Source organism: Colius striatus, chromosome 2 (genome assembly GCF_028858725.1).
Source record: "Colius striatus isolate bColStr4 chromosome 2, bColStr4.1.hap1, whole genome shotgun sequence".
Classification (NCBI taxonomy): Eukaryota; Metazoa; Chordata; class Aves; order Coliiformes; family Coliidae; genus Colius; species Colius striatus.
In genome coordinates, this window is record NC_084760.1 from 106,044,912 (window position 1) to 106,061,942 (window position 17,031).

The window sequence follows — 17,031 nt, forward strand, 5'->3', positions numbered from 1 at the left end:
AGGAAACTGAAATGTTTCTGTCACTAGAGGTCTTTGAGAATAGGTTGGATGAGCAGGGGTCAAGAACAGCTCAGTTACAGTTGATCCTTCCTTGGGCCAGGGAGGCAAAATTGATGATTTTGTATGATTTTGCCCACTCCTACGATTCTGTGGTTTAAGCAAGGCCACAGTTCCACTATCACAGTATATCACATCCTCATTTACTAACACTGTACATGCAGTTAACCATCATATGCATCTCCAAATCAGTAGTTTGCATTTACTCTTTCACTAACATCTACAAAGTTATCAGGTAACTAAACTTCCCATATATGATAAAAATATCAGTTCTTTTAAAAGCTAGGAGCACTGTTTCCCCTGCCAAAATTTCCCAGAATTAAAAACGAAAGCAAAAGGCATAACTGAGTGTAATGCAGCAGGCAGATGCTCCCAAGCCTCCAACAATATTAGAGAAGAAACAGTTTCATATAAGAATACTTTAATACTTTAATATTGAAAGTATCACTGATTATGTATTTAGTCCTGGGCTGGGAGCACAAGAGAGGAGAATCCTCTCCCCAGTACCACTCTATGTGCAGAGAATTTCTGCAGAAATTCTGCACCACCTGCACTCCTGGAAAAAATATTCTTAAAACTGATTGATAGGAAGCCCACAGCAACTAGGCAAAGGTAATGAACTCCTGCAGCATTTCTGACCTGCATTGTGGAAGAGACCTCTTGCCCGTGCCTTTAGGGGAATCTAAAGAAATATGGCTCTGGCTAGCCTTACATTGCCTTTTGGATTGATGTACACACCCTATTTGTTTGAAACGGATCAGATAATCATGTGATAAATCCCTTGGGACAGAGGAGCAATCTGACTGTGTTTGATGCTGCAGCGTGGATGTCTAGACAGAAAAAAATATACTAATCAGCTAGCTTACACCCATGTCTCACGTTACTTTTGGGTATGGCAGGTAGTCACATTATTACACGCTTTGGGGTAAATGGCTTTGAAATAGATTTGAAATTCAGTAATGTAGAAAACAGTTTAATCAGATTTAGTGCTCACTCAAATAGAGATTAAAATGACAAAGTCATAACATTAGATGGAGGGTGGTTAAACCTTAGAAGACTTTATCACTATTTCCACTGCCAAGTTTATTTCCTGACACCACAGAAACACAGCCTAGGGTAGTTTCCAAATATATTTATTGTTTCTGGAAATCAGACTTAAAATGTGAGGTAAAGGAGATAAAACATAAGAGCAATGCTTCATCCCTGAAGAAATCTGTCAGTCTTTACATAACAGAGCTTACAAAAAACATAACCTATGAAATAGAAAGGCACTTCATAAGCATTCATTGAGAGATCTTTCCCCACTCCTTTTTAATAGTAATCCAGTATTGAACAGTATCAGTGTCACACTGCTGAGTCGAATGGACTTACTCTGATCCAGCAGGACAGTGCCTCTGCTCTCATCACTTCTGACCTCTAAGCCATAAACTGACAGAGAGGTTGGCCTTAACCTATAATTTTCATCACACCAGTTGATCTGAGAAGAGACTGCTGATGAATAAAGGAGGCACCAAATTCCTGGCCTCTGGCTAGAAGGCCAATCTGGACACATGCCAGCATTAGTGGAGAGAGTGGACCTTCCTGGGTCCTTGGAGCAGTGAGCACTTTAGCAGCCAGGCAGTACAGGCAGATACCTATCTGGGGAATGGGCATGGGGGGACCTGCTGCCTCACCACTGAGCTTGCACACCCCATGTGCACCTCTTTGTGAAGAGCTGGTTCTAAGAAACACCTCTCTAACATAAGCTGAGTGTCCTCTGGGAACATTCCCATCCTGCAATCAGCTTTTCTGGAAGTAGATTTAGGTCAGTAATTACTACTTTTGAGAGTAAACTTTGGTAACATCCACTTGAGTTTTGTTATCCCACAGTGACCGTGTTAACTGCTTGCACTCTTAATGTAGCGATTTGCAGCTTGTCAGATACAGGGGTCAAAGGGATTTACTGAGCTGCTTCATTACCCTACTTAAATCTGACAACAGATTTAAACAGAAAATTGGGAGGAGAGTTACACAAAACAACTAGTTTTAAGCTTTGCCAGAGGGTTCATATTGCACTAGAAAGATTTTTTTTTTCTTTATTCCACCACCACAGGATGAGTCTCAAGCCTGTACTGACGATTGAAGAGGTGATTTACAACTTCTAACTCAATGAGAAATACGCTACAGGGTAGTATCCACATTGGTATGAAGTCTTGCTTTCCTCAAAGTGCTGCTGCCATGCCTGGAGCATGCAGTACCTCTCTGCAGAAGAGATATTCCTCTGAGACATCACTGGTCCCCAAGTCACCCTGCTCCTCAGTGTCAGATGTAAGTTAGTTATGTACCATTTGAACACCAAAGCCACCTCTCCACCTCCCAGGCCGGGCTTTTGCCAGCACTCACTTCCCTGGCAGTCAGAGAAATGCATCCAATGCTCCTCTCCACAGTCTGACAGACACACATTTGCTTTTGAGTCTGAGTCTATGTGTTTCAAGAGACCTCAACTCCTTCCAGGGTAGTGCCTCAATTTGTCTTGTCCTTCCTTCTCATTGGAAGGATATCTTGAAGTCGCTAACTGTTTTTGGAAGACCTATCACCTGTAACAATATGAGTATCTTCACTTTGTCTAGTCTGATAGACAGAGTTGGGACAGATAAAGAGGGACAAATTTCTGTCAGCATTATCTCCATCCCCTTCCTACCACCATACATGGGCATGGACAGAGTAATGAGTCAGCCCATCAACCTGATGAAGGACTAAAGGCACCCAGGTGAGACAACAGCTCCTGATTTCAGCCTGAAAGGGCTTGTTGATACTACATCAGCATCAGCACAGGTTAAATCCCTTGTGATAATTTTGCATACATTTTTCAAACCAAATACTATATTTTCAAAATAAATCTGCTTCATTCTTTTATCTGCCTCATTCTTTTATCCTCACTGCTACCACTATCTGAGCTCTCACTCATTTTCTTTGCCTCTGTCCTTTCTGCCCTTTTCTTCCTCTGTCTTTGGAGTCTTTAAGCATCACCCCTACATCTTTGCTGATTTTTGCCACTCATGACTTCTTTGCCTCTCTTTCCTCTTTGCTTTCTCTTTAGGTTCCCCATCTTAATTTTCCCTTCTTTCCCTGTTTGTGAGATGCACAAAGACTGATTTCCAGCTGAGCGAGGCATCCCACACAGGGAAGGAAAACCAAAGAAATATTTCTTCTGATTTATTCTGAGTAGCTGCTCTCACTGCTGTAGACTACCATTATGTCAGAAAAGCACCCAAACCAACACTAAAACCAAGCAAGGGTGCAAGTGCAATCTGTGGTGTGTAAAATGACATATGAGACATACATACAGGAAGCCAGGTGGTCAATGCTGACCCACAGTGGTTTGTGGCCACCTGATGACTAGTACCATCTCCTTCTTTTTCTGGTACTGAACATCTTCCTCAAACATCTTTCTCAGCAAATCCTCGTGTTTTGCCAGGCTGCTATAAAATAAGCTTTTTATAACATTGCCTCTCTTTTGTTTTCACATTTTGTTTCATCAGCATTGTGTTATTTAGATCTGTACTGGAAAAAATCCTCTAGCTGTTCTGCATTCTGGCATCAAATTAGTAAATCTGGTGAAGCTGGACATTTTTGTAACCATGGCTGGATTATGGATGTTGTGCTTTGTTCAGGCTTCTTCATGACCTTTGGCGTGTCACTCATCCTATGTGCCTCGGTCTCATCACATCAGGATTTTCAGAGTTTCCATTCTTGCTTTTTACATGAGGGAATTGGAGTTTTAAAAGACAAGGGAGAAATACAGTATTATTGTTTTCATCCTTTGCCTGCCCCTCTGTTTTTTCTGCTGCCTAGCTGCCATGCAGCTGTTGAACATTTAAGAAAAACATGTCTCCCACTGAGCAAGCTCCTTACAAATGTGAATTGAGCTTCAGGCAAGAGGAAATGTGAATCCTGAGGTCACTCCAAAAATCAAGCCCTTGCCTGGCTGCACATAATTCTGCTGTTGTGTTTTAGGAATGATATAGGGGGGAAAAAAAAAAAAGCTATCTATTTCTCACAAACAGTATAAAATAAATCCATGCTGATGATCATGAGATGATCATATGATCTTTCAAATCTTGCCATGTTTTTCTGGTATTTTCAGTCACGTTTTGAGTCTGCTGCTTAGATATAAACAGAAAGAGGGAGAATGTGGGATCATGAAGAGAAGATGACCCATTGGTACTGATTGGAGTTAATACTATGAGGGTCTCATGCACCATGCTGCTGGGTGGAGAAGACCTAACTTTTCTTTCCACTTAAAGACACTGGAGCTACATCCCCTCATTCACTGGGGAGTAATATTTCTGTCAGATACGAAAGCGGCTTCTAATCTACTCTGACCTTGGTCAGAAATTCAAGTCCAAATGTAGTAACATAAATGCTGACAGGTCAGCCTGAAGAATTTGAAGTGGGGGAGGCTTCCTTATCTGCTTGCTTTCTTTCCTTTCTTTCTTTTTTTCTGTCTTTCTTTCATATGAAATCTTGTCAAGGATCATTTCAAGTGCAGTGGCAGTCTGACTGGCCATAGAAATGACACCAGCTGTGCCATTGTCCCTGTTACAGTAGAGATCCACAGAGCATTGTCTGGACCAGCTGTGTGCCACTGCTGTTATAAATGCTTAAAGATGGACACTCTTGAGAAAAGCATTTTACTTTTTCATGTTTGAAACCTGCAAAAGTTGATGTAAATTTTACATCTGTATGTGGTGCTTTACAGAAAGATTCCTGTCTCCACCCCTGAGGCTTTCTAGTTTTCTTGGTTTCCAATACTAATACAAAGACTCTCACTAAGGTTGTAGATAGCTCTCACCACTGATGAAGGTTTCTGCCTATCAGGTGTAGCAGTGCCCTCTTCTACAATGACTAAGACAAAACCTGGACTGTGGAAATGATCTACGGTCGCTCTACTTCTCTCTTCCTTCCCGCATCAGTAATCTTTTTTTATGTGCCTTGACAACAAAGGGGCTAAAAATGCTTTGAGTTCAAGTCCCAGTTCAGGAATTATTTAGAAGTCTGAAGGATGATGGTTATCTTCCTGGCTATCTTTCTTCTGGTTATTTTTCTGGAAGTGAGCTTATTTTTGATCATGCTGACAGAAGGTTAAAAGCTTCTGGTTAAAAGTTTGGGTGCTGCTTTGTACTTTCTCAGTCAAGTGACCAGCCTAAAATTTGTATTGATTGCTCACAACAAAAGAAATATTAAATTCCAAATGGCTAAGGTTGATTTACTGTTCGTATTACTGCAGAAACAGGCACGTCGAGGCATAGACAGACACACACCCCCTCCCATATTCGGCATTATATCAGGCAGAACAAAAGCGCTTTCCTTGCATCAGAGAATTTACAGTCTCATTACAAAGCAGCGGAAACAGCAGGTCTTGCAGCTTCCCCCAATTCAGTGGCCGTGTGCACCACTCCAGGAAAAGGGAGGAGGCATCGCCCACCCGGGGACCACCCGATGGCTCTGTGTCCCTCAGCACAGGGGCTCACCAGTGAAATCCAGCTGCTGATAGGGACATAGGACCCCCCAGACACCTTCTGACAGCCTGACGCTGATGGAAATGGTGCAGGCAGGGGGTTGGGGCGAAAGAGTGGCTCTCAGAGGCAAAACCTGATGTGGCTGCAATAAATATGGCTGGGGTTGATGGACGGATATGGGGAAACAAGGAGATAATGTGGCTGAGTAATCAGTAATCATAAGTCAGCCACATCACTAGGAAACTGATGTCCCATTTTGTGTAGATAATGTGTCAAAGGCATGATTTAATGAAGGTTTTGAAGGACATCGCCTCCAGGAGTCAGGAGCGACATAAGGCAAAGCATAGAGCCTCCTGTTTGGGTAGCTGTGTCATCATCAATACTGAAAGATAGATTATAAATACAGTGGGGTTAGATGTGGAAGGGAAAGAAAAGTAAATTGTGCTTGATGGAGAACCAGAGGGATGCTGCAAAGAGACAGGTCAAGGTAATGGGCTAGGGAAATTATCCTTGCAGCATCATTCTGGGTGGGCACTAGCAGAGCAGGACAGTGCTTGCTCAGGCCAGAGGAAGGCTGTGACGGTACTAAGACAAGATCCTGGTGGTCTCAGAGTTTCTTTTTAAATTTGTTTTCATGTTCTCTTTGCTGGTCTTGTGATCCAGAACATATTTTACTGTTTCCCTCCTGCAGCTATAGAGGTTTCCTGGATTGTACAACCCTGTTTGGGGACTACATCACAGGAAGAAGGATTACATGGCCTATGCAGCTGCCACACTTCAAGTGTCTTCTGGTTTTGCCAGGAACCACAAAACATGATGAGAAACTGCCAGGGGGACAGGTAGTCTCGGTGTTAGGAGGGCTGCAGAGAGCAGCTTCACATCCCTCTCCCCACTTATGGGATTGGGCTCCTGAGAGGGTATGTGGCTGCCCAGGCAGTGGGCAAAGCTGGGTGCCTGTTGGAGTAGCAGAGGTGGTCTCCCCTCACAGAGGTACGGCCTGCTCGTGACACCAAGGCTTTGGGAAGGGAGACAGGGATACATGGGCTTGACAGAGACTGCTGGGCTGACTGGTATAGTGCAGACATCTTGGGGTGATCCTCAAGCTTGTGGGTGATAGATGTCTCTGAGCAACTGAGGCTGGAAGTGTAGCACAGCCAGCAACAGAAGGAAGGTGTTTTCCTCACCTACTGATGTTCACCTCTGGGCAGGCACTGACAATATGCCAGCAGGAACAAGAACTCACTTGAACAGAGCTCTGAGCAACCTCATCTAAGGCTGAAGATCACCCTGTTTTGCGCAAGAGTTGGATCTAGATGCCCTCCAGACGTCTCCTCCAACCTGAATTATTCTCCAAGTCCACTCTAAGAGTTAAATTTACTTTTCAGAGTGGTGTTTTATCACTTGCTGCCTCTGAACCCTACCATTCATGATAATGTCAGTAGTGCCAAGGCATTTCTAAACAGTGCCATCAGTCCCAAGCCACAGGGATTCTCTCCTGAAGACAAAAGAGTCTCACTCACCTGCTGCTGGGACAATGGCTTAATGCCATTACAGGGACTTTCTGTGCCTCTTTATCTCTCTCCTCTGAGCATTCCTTCCCTGATGAGGAATTTCCTCAGAGCACTGCTTGAAAGGCTTTCTGGATGAGATGCATTTATCAGTGCAGCAGATAAAACACTGCAGTGGAGGTCACATTCTTCCATTTTTGCCACTGTCACTATGCTTGCCTGTAAGCTGGTGTCTACACTGGCAATCTAATGTCCTTGCACCTGCACATCACGTTATTTGTTCTCCTATTACACTGCATGACTACCAAATTAACAAAGTGAAACTAAACTACAGCCTGGGTGTAGCTTTCCCCTCCTTAGGAGGAAAGCAGACCGCACAGTGTTATAAGGGAGCATTGGAACTAAGTCCTTTGAGCTTTTTCCTTCTCTGAAAAGCCATATAGCATACTTCTTTTATTTTTTTCCTTTAAAAGGTCCTTCCTTTTTATTTTTTCAACGAAGAAATATGTTTTCAGCCACTGTCTCTTTCAACCTTGAACACCAAAATATTGCTTTCTGGAAATGTCAGTATTTTCATATGGACAAATAAGAAGTTGTTGAGCAACTAGAGCTCTTACAGGGTTGAGACAGCATCATTTGAGCAGTGAGGAGGCCACACTGTGCAGCCCTTCAACCAAATGCCCAATGGGATGGACATTTGCAAGTCTCTTACCCTGCCCTATGCACCTGTGACGAACTGCCAGTGGGCAGGTGATGACAGTTGGACCACTGAAGCTTAAAATATTTGTCTGGCATCTCCTGGGAAGAGCAGGGTAAGTGAGGAACTGGTGAGGAGAGAAACTATACTACGGGCTGAGTCTGCCTCTCCTGGAACGGCTCCAGGACATCCAGTGGTGGTCTCTGGGTCCTGCAGTAATGTTCAGTTGTGCACTGGATGACACATTTCTTATTAAAATGTATGGCATTTACTGAAATAATCATCAAATTCAAGATCAAAAGTAAATTTCTGCTACTAATATTATTTTTTAAGTTGCACAGATGTGTGGCTTTATCCATGAACAGGTCTTTTCTGATCTAAATCACCTCTGTGATATGAATATATTAGATTCAGAGGTTCTGATTGTGTTGTTCAGCCCTGTGACTTTTCTGGGGTATGCCAGCACCTGGGATGTAAAGAAAGGGTTTTTCCCCAGCTAAATTTGCAGAATTTATTCATTTCTGATTGTTTCTTCTTATGGCTTTCTCAATGCTATTTGCAAGCAAACTACTTTTACATGGCTATTTTTGTCATTTTCTTCCTTTTACCCTTGGCAGTATTTTGTTAGGCTCCTGCATTTACTTCTAACAGCATTCTGAGATTTCCTATCACAACTGGATGAAAGGGCGGTGGGAGTGGGGGCTAAAGCTGAAGATAGATGGTAAATACAGCTGAGGTGAAGTCAAAGCACTATACTCTCTGTCCATACTCTCTGTGTGTTCTTGAGAGCTTCCCATTTTGAGAATACTTATGACATGTCTCCACTCTGCTTTTATGCCAAAAATATCCCAGTGTGGCTCCGTTGCCGATAAAAGCAGCAGAAGTGTTCATGTAAACAGGGCTTCAGGAAGCTGCCAGTGTTCCCAGTCAACATCTTGCACAAACCTGTGGACAGACGGCTTGAATTGGATCTGAGGAGCCCCTGGCACGCAGGCTGGGCAGGCAGCCCTGTTCTCCATCATAGATGGAGAGGACCAGCCCAGCCATCTCCACCGCCTCCCCAGTTGCCTTGTTGCTTCTCAGGCATAGCGGGAGCAGGCGGCAGCACCAAAGCTCATGGTCACTTGCAGGGAAAATCATGAATAGCTGACAAGGCAGTAGGAAAACAGTTCAGCAACATAAGCTGAACACGTGGTTCACCTCTTTACAAGTGCATCAGCACTGGTGACAAACTAGAAATGGTTTTGGAAAAGTAGCATTTTTTAAAAGTAAGTAAACTGAGCCTTGTCCACAGAGTCTGCATTTTAAATCTCATTCTGAAACTTATTCAGATTTTGGGAAAGTTTAAAGCAGTCATAGGCTGGCTGCAATGCTAAAAGTTTGTCCAGACATTTGGAAGGTCTGTGCCTGGACTGGACCTCCTAGCAGGAGCTTCCCCAAAGACTTTTCACTGGAAATAGGTCTAGATAAAAATGCCAGTAGTGCTTTAAGTATTATCTTTTTGGCTTCTTTGGTTTCATCCTAAAAAGTATGTATGCATTCTTCTGTCAGTAGCTTGAATATTCTTGCCTCAGCACAACACTTGGTGCCTTCAGAAAAGGATCATCTGAAGCATAGGTGACTCCACTTCACTGGAAAGGCTGTCAAGAGAAATAGACTTTGTGCCTGAAAAACACTTCAATATAGCAAGAGGCAGTTGCAGCGTTCAGGGCAAAGGTCTGGACAATAACCACTCTAGAACACAGGCAGAAGATAGAGAAACATGGGCTGACAGATGCCAGAGTCAGTCCTGTCATTCATCACAATTCCTTCTGTAACAGGCTGGGTATAGAGCATTGTGAAAGACTGAAAGGGAAAAAAAAAACCAGCCTCTGGATGAGAGTGGAGATGTTGGATCTCTCTCTTAAAGTCCCTATGCTATATTTACTCCAGGAAAGAAAACAAAACCAAGTAAATAAAAAGACACAAAAGGAAAGGAGATAGAAGCTGTACCTGTGCTAGGGAGTAAACAGGGCTGGGACACTGGCTCATGGGTACCCGCACCACAAGTTTGCAGAGATGTGACAGTTTGGAGCAGGGAGAAGTTAGGCATGTACACCCAAGCCACGCTGCGCTGCTCAACCTTAAAACCAGAAGGCAGTCCTCAGCAAGTTTTATTTCACCATATATATTCTGCCACAGAGTTCCAGTAGAAAGAAAGAAAGCATTCTGCATTGAGAAAATTATCAGCAGATGAACACTGAGAGGAGCCTCACTCAGCTGCAGTGTTTGCAGCAGCTCTGCTCCAAGATCACTGGATATGGCCAGGCACGAGCAAAGGACTAAAGTACAATTTTAGATGAGAGGAAGGAGGCTGTGTTCTAGCTGCTTGCAAAGAAAATATTTTGAGTTCAATGTGCAACGAAAAGAGAAATGTTATGGCACAGACCTTGAATTGTGTCACACTTCACTACTCGAGAAACTCCCTGGCAAATCCCTAATCTCCCCTCCCATTGCACATGCCATTCCTGGCTGCTCGGTGTGCCACTGTGCCGCACAGCTAGGGCTGGCCTTCCCCTCACCAGAGCCCAGGAGGCCTCTGTGTCTGCATCCAGGCTCCACAGCTGAAGGGGAACCCAAGATGGCCCTGCAGTAACCAGGCTGGCCTCAGCATTCAGCATCACCTGGAAGGGAGCAGCTGAAGGCAAGGGGGAAAGGCAGATTTTATGGGGAATGGGTATGGTATCAGCTCTTCTAGCAGAGGTGTGGGCTTGAAGGATGACAGCCAGGAAAGGCTGGGAAAGCACTCCTAGCTCTTTTGTGATGGGTGCTCACTCTGTTGTGGTGGGTGCTGGCTGATGGTTGATCCAGGATTGTAGGTGGTTATGACGAAGTTCTTCCACAGAGACTCCATTAGACACTGCTGAAACTTAGATCTGTGGCTTTTCTCTCTGGAGCTGCCAGACATCTCAATCGCTCTGTGTCTGTGGCCTCAAGGGCTGCCTGGAGGCCAGGGTGTATTAGATACTGCTGCAGCAAGGACCAGAGCACTCTGGCCTTCATTTTGCATCTCCCCAGCAGCTCCACTTGGCAAAGCCTAGAGCTAACCACTCTTTCAGTGGATCTCTTTTCCACCTTCCTGAGCCGGGTGACCAACAGATTTTTACTCCTTTCTTACTTCTGCTGCACTCCTGTAAAACAAATGCACTGATACTAACCTCCCGGAGATAAGGAACAAATAATGAAATGTTAAGAAAACTGTGGCTTTAGGACATTGTGCTCCTGCCTTGTCATGAGCACATCCATGAGAAAAAAAAGAAAAGGGAAAAATAAAAAGGCTGATCTGAAAACTAGCAAGACCAAGCGAAAGAGGGAGATGTTGATTTCATCTGTGTGATCCAGGACAGCAGTTTTGTTCTGCTGAATGCCAGTGACTCTAGTAAGTTTCTGTATCTGCTAAGAGGAGTTGCTGCAAGGGCTTTTTCATTGACTTGGTAAATATTTTTAGGGGAAAAAAACCAGAACAGTGTGTGGCCATCAGGCAATTTGTAGAACAAATTTTTTAAGAGAATGCTTCTTTTCTTAATGAAATGGTGTTTTGGTAGGCAAAGACTAGTTTGGATGTTCTACAGGAAATTGTATATGGTTCTGTAGTACTATACTGAGAACTCTGCAGATTGTACCTGATTTTAAGCAAGAACTCCACAGAGGATGGATAGATCTACACGTTTAGAAAAAGAGATTTTATACTTATGTTGAGGAATCGTGAACAGATCCATTTGCTACTCATTTGGCACATTGTGGTTGTTTTATTTTAGTGTATGTGCCATTTCCCTGCCCACAACTTTGGAAAGTACCAGATAAGAGCATACCTTTGTACACGTTGATCCTGCTTTTGTGGCACAGGAAAAGAAGCTTTGTGTGCTCTGGGCTTGGAGAGAAACTACCACCGTGTTCTTCACTTTGCTTGCTTACACCGTGGGATCTGCAATGAAGTAACAGAAGGGAACGTGTCCTTTGTGATAAAAAACCAAACAAACAAACAAACAACACAGGCATTTTGGTTCTTTTCTCCGAAGTCGCTTAAGACACAGGGCTTCACTTTCTCGCATCAGCTGAAAGCTGTATATCCTTCTCTGAGACAGGCCCAGCATGGCTGAGGTCTGCAAGCCTACAGCTTGCATGGCAGAGGTCTGCAAGCCCCGATGGCTCTGGGTCCCGGCGCCGAGCCCTGCCCCGGGTCAAGAGCCGACTGAAGCCCCGAGGGGAGTGCCTGGCAGCGCGGCCGGGAGCGGGGCGCTGCCCCCCGAGGGTGCTGGCGGGTGGCGGTTCGTCCCGGCCCCGGTGAGGGCGGGGAAGGGGCTGAAACGCTGAGTCAGCGCCGCGGTGCTGCCGCGGAGGGCCGGGCGGCGAGCCCACCACGCCGGTGCCCGCGAGGGGAGCGGCCGCGGGCAGAGCTCTGCCCCCCTTGGCCGCTCCATATCATCCCGATGTGATGCTGCAAGGCGTGTCCGGGGCTCTGCTCATGTGATGGAGCAAGAGGCAGACGGGCGGGGGGACCAGGGGAGGAGGTGATTTTCCTCGCTGGCTCTTGCTCGCCTTTCCCCCCCCCCCCCCCCCTTTCTTTCCTCTCTTCCCCTCCTCTCACTCCCTGAAGGAGTTTGCGGAGAGCCGGGCTCCTTCATTCCTGGCTGCGCCGCCGCCGCCCTCCGCCCCTCGCCAGCCCCCGCCCGCGGCTCCGCACGGCCGCGGGGCAGCGCCATGGGTGCCGGCAGCTCCACCGAGCCGCCTGCCCCGCCGGACGGGGCCGGAGCCACCACCGAGCACCCCCCTAGCCCCCCAGAGCAGCTGCCGGTAGAAGAAGCGGCAGAGCCCGCCAAGGTAAGGAGAGGCGGCGGGGAGCCGGGCGGGAGCGGGGGAAAGGCGTGGGGCGGCAGCTCCCGCCGCACCGCCGGCCCGGGGAAACTTTCCCGCCGCAGCGACGGGCACCTGCCGCGGCCCGCCGGGGCTGCGCTGTGCCCGGTGCCGCAGGCACAAAACTCCTACGGGCGGTGGGGCGGGGGGCGCGGGTGGCCCTGGGGACGCCGCCGCTTTTGTGTGCGGCCCCAGGGCGGGAGGGGCGGGGGGGGGGGGGGGGGGGGAAGGGCCGCACCCGCCCGCGGGGTCTGCGCCAAGAAACCTCCTGACTGCGGTCCTGCGGCCGGCGCGCAGCGGTACCCGGGGCTCCCGCTGCTCTCCGCAGCCTTCTCCTCCCCCCCACCCCGCCCGCCATCCTCTCCCGCCCTTCGCGCGGATGCTGGTGGGGGCCGCCACCAGCCCCTCGGGCTTGCAGTTTCTTCAGTTGGACGCCAGCCCCTATGCGTTCCTTCTCTCCGCCCCATCCCACCCTATTCCTCCCTCCCCCAGCATCAGGCTCACCTGAGCCGTAGCCCCACCGCCGCGGGCGGGGGGGAAGCGGGTGGCGGTAGCCGCGGCGTGGGCTGTAGCCATGGCTTTTATGCTCGCCGGTGTAGTGAGACCGCATAGGGAAAGGAGCGGGGGGATAGGGGAGTGGCTCGCTAACTCTCTCTAGTAGGGAGTAACGGAGCTCTAGGCATGTGTTATTTTTAATGAAGACGTTGAAGAATTGAAAGAAATTCTTTTAAATCATGTCTGGTGTTTAAAAATAGATTATGAATGAACCCATTTATCCCTCTGGAATAGGCGCGTTTAGGGGGATTCTGGGACTGAAAGGGAGGTTACATGCATCTACGTGTTTACATAGCGTTGCTTTGGGGTCAGGCATGAGTTTGTTATACCGAGATCCCCTTCTTCAGGCTCCTCAGAGTGGGGATACTCAGAAGTTTCTCTGGCTGGTGCGTGGGTGTGTTAGAGCTTGAGAACTGGTTATGACTTTGTTTCTTTGACCTTGTGGTTCAGATTTAACTTTCAAGTTGAATTTCCCATAGTTCCTGGCAGCCACTAGACCTCCTTGTGCGTGTTTTGACAGGTTTGAAAACCACACTGAGAATGAAATTTAAATTAACTGAGATTTATTTAAATTTTCTGTTTAACCAAATAAGCTTTAGGGATTGGTATTGGTTAACAAAATATTTGTTGGGCAAATTTGGAATTCAGATGCTGAAATTTAGACACATGTGAATTTATAGAAGGGCAAGGGTTTGGCTACTGTGATTGTTTGTTTTAAAATGAAGATAATGTCACTTTGAAGAAGGGACATATCATTCATAGCCGTGTTTATCCAGGTATGGGAACTAAGATACCACCAAAAAAGAGAATACCATTAATACTGCTCTCAAATATAGATGATTATTATTAATATAGTTTAATGCCTTCTGCACTTTAGGAAAAAATGTTTTCTAATAGATTTTTACCTTAAATAAGTAGAACCGCTTAAAGATGGGAAAGTTCTTTTATCATTTCACTGCTGTAAGAGTTTATATTACTACTGTTCTAAAACAGCTCTTTTACATTAAAACACTTATGTTACATTAAATAAAAAGAAAAAAAAAACCCAAGTTTTAATGAAGTTTGGTCATACTTTTTTTTTTTGGTATCTCATTTAGTCTGTTCTTACTACAATAACTTCATGCAGATTTGTGACACAATTTTTCACCGTTATTCCTTTTAGCCCTTTGAATTTGAATATTACCAGATCCAGCAATGCCCCTGGAGAAATCTATCAAAAAGCTAATTTGTTTGCAGAAGGTACAATGGGGACAATCTGAAGGATGGTTTTCTTTCTTGTACTTTCCAAATTAAAACACTTATCACAACCCCTTCTTTTAGAAAAAAAACTTAAAAAAACCTACTTTAATGGAATTCAACTTGAGTGAGCCTTGGCAAGTCAATCACACATAAATTGTCTAGGCAACTAGTCTAATACAGGTTATAAAATCTCACAGCAGTTGTGCTTTTTTATCACTTGAAATTCCTTGAAATACTTAATCAAGTTTCTTTCATGACATAGTCGTATTTTGTACAGGATGGAAAAACTTCTTTGCCTTGCCTTCTAGAACGGGCGAAATTTACGGTCCTAAGCAGTTTTGCTAGTCACATGTGACTCTTTGGCCAGATACAACCTTTTGAGGTGTCCTAGTTACTAGGTCTAGTTACTGGAGTCTATGTTGCAGTGTTTCCCACTCCCATAGCCTAAAAATGTGAGAGACAGGGTAAAGCACTTGGTCTACACTGTGAGAGATACTTAGGAGCCTTTGGGTGTTGACTTGTAAGCACTGTAGGTTAATTGTAGGCTCAGTGGACTAGGACCTCAGCTGTTCCCCTCTATCCTTTCACAAGTTGCTGGTGAATTACAGGTAAAGCAGCTCCATAGTTTCTTTCCCAGCATGTTACTGGGTCTTGAAACTGTTTTGTTTTGGGATTTTTTTCTACAGTAGCAAACAAAGCTTAAACTTGGGCAGTGGAGGAGCAGCTTGTTATCTTTTATAGCTGCCCCACTGGGTGAAGCTTCCACTGCAGGGGAGTGTGACAGATCCTGGAGATACTAATCCATTCACACACTTGAACTGAATCAATTGGATTTGTGAATCAACACCCAAAGACCTGTTGAAATCGAGGGTGTGGTCTTGCAGGAGATTGATCTGTCTGAAGGAGTTATCTCCTTGCTGTTTGAGCAGCAGTCCTCTCTTCTTACTCCTTTTTCTTCCTCCTCTAATCCTCTTCCCTGTCTTGCATCAGATGATGCAGTCCCACCTTGCACCTTGTCTGATCCTTGCCTTACCTTTTCATAAGCTGTTTAAACTCAGTAACCCCTCAGGAAACAGTGGATTTACTGTTTTGGTTTTTTTCCTAGGCCAGTTACTGGATGTATTAGTGAGTTCATTTGACTCCTATGATGCCCAAGTGAGACCCAGAGCAAGGCAAGCATCTGCAGCCAGGCAAGAGGGAAATGAAAGACTTTTCCCTGCTGGTGGCATTGAGCCTGGTAGGCCTTGTCTGCTTATGAAACCTCCCTCTCAGACTGGCCTGAGCAGCACAGAAGTCTAAAGCTTGACCTGAGAAAGAGTTAACAGATTTCAATAATAATAACACTAGAGGCAGGAACAAGCTCTTTTCAGTCTCACAGATGAGACTAGATAAACCTCAGGTGTCCTGAACTGACAAAGGCTTTGAGGTGGCTAATGGGATGAGTCCTGTGCTCCAGGTGCCATCTTCCCAGGACACCTACAGCTTTACCTTTGCTGCTTCTGTCACTGAGTGAGCTTGTTCAAGAAGCTAACCCCCAAAAAAGATGTTCAGCTTCTTTGGCAAGGTCATTCCCTGCTGATTTAGCAAAATATGCTGACTTCTGGGACTTGAACAGCAGGAGTAGCAGGTGAAGGGGAGCAGGCAGAACCTCGTGATGGGGACTGGATGAGGAGCCAGGTGACACTGCCGTTGGTAGCAGCACATGGCTAGATTGGTTTGGGCATCTCCATCTTGCGAGCTCCCTCTCTGTTCACAGTGGTGACACACCTCCTGCTCAACTTCCACTTGGATTCTGAGTATCAGGGAGAGAGAGAAAAAGATGCCAGCACCCTGCCCCTTGCAGTGGTTCACTGTGAGGTCCCATGAGGTGGAAAGCATATATGAGCTGTGTGGGCAAGACAAGGAGAGCTGTGTCATCCTACCAACTTCTCAGCTAAAGCAGTTGTGACCCCTCCACCACTTTGATTTGATTTAGAAGCTCAAAGTACCGGTTTTAATACAGGTTTCATTTTGCAAGCCCTGCTGAGGGAGCAGAGCTGTGTTGGAACAGCTGCCTGAAACATCATAGGGAAACTTATAGAGAATCTGGAAAAATACTGGCATGCTAATCAGCTATTCTTGCAGCAAAATCTTGGTTTGGCAGGGCTAATTTTTTATGGGAATTGATGGCTTGAAAATGTCGTGTGGTGAATTCCTGGCTTGCTCGCATGCAAGGGCCCCCACTCAAGAGCAGTGAGTTGCTAAAATGGTGTTTTCGGGATGGTTCCCGTTTCTGAGTAGTAACTTGATTATGCTACCTGCGTTGTAATGAGAGCAAGTGTCTACTAGACAGTAAATATTTGGAACTGTCTCTTCTAAAGAGGTTACCAGCTGAGATGTCAGAGTGTCTTATTGTCTGAGTGCCTGACAAATAACAGCTGGGACAGACTTACATCTGCTATTTAAACAACTGTGTTCTGATGAGGGAGCTGGGTTGGCCCAAAAATACTACACTAGGGACAGTTAAACTGAGCTTAATCAAGTACCAGAGGGAAGTCCCTAGGCTGCCTCTCTTAAGAGCCTCTGTTTGAGGCATTTGGTC

At 45.8% G+C, this 17,031-nt stretch overlaps 1 protein-coding gene across 1 annotated transcript in view; it reads left to right on the forward strand.

Annotated features, from left to right (window-relative positions):
- Positions 1–12,256: 12,256 nt before the first annotated feature.
- The window catches only part of AKAP12 (A-kinase anchoring protein 12), a 31,462-nt gene continuing 26,687 nt past the window's right edge, over positions 12,257–17,031 (forward strand). The window contains exon 1 of the mRNA XM_061988982.1: positions 12,257–12,623. Coding sequence (XP_061844966.1) covers positions 12,504–12,623 — 120 coding nt within the window. The 5' untranslated portion in view covers positions 12,257–12,503. The remainder of the gene's footprint in view (positions 12,624–17,031) is intronic.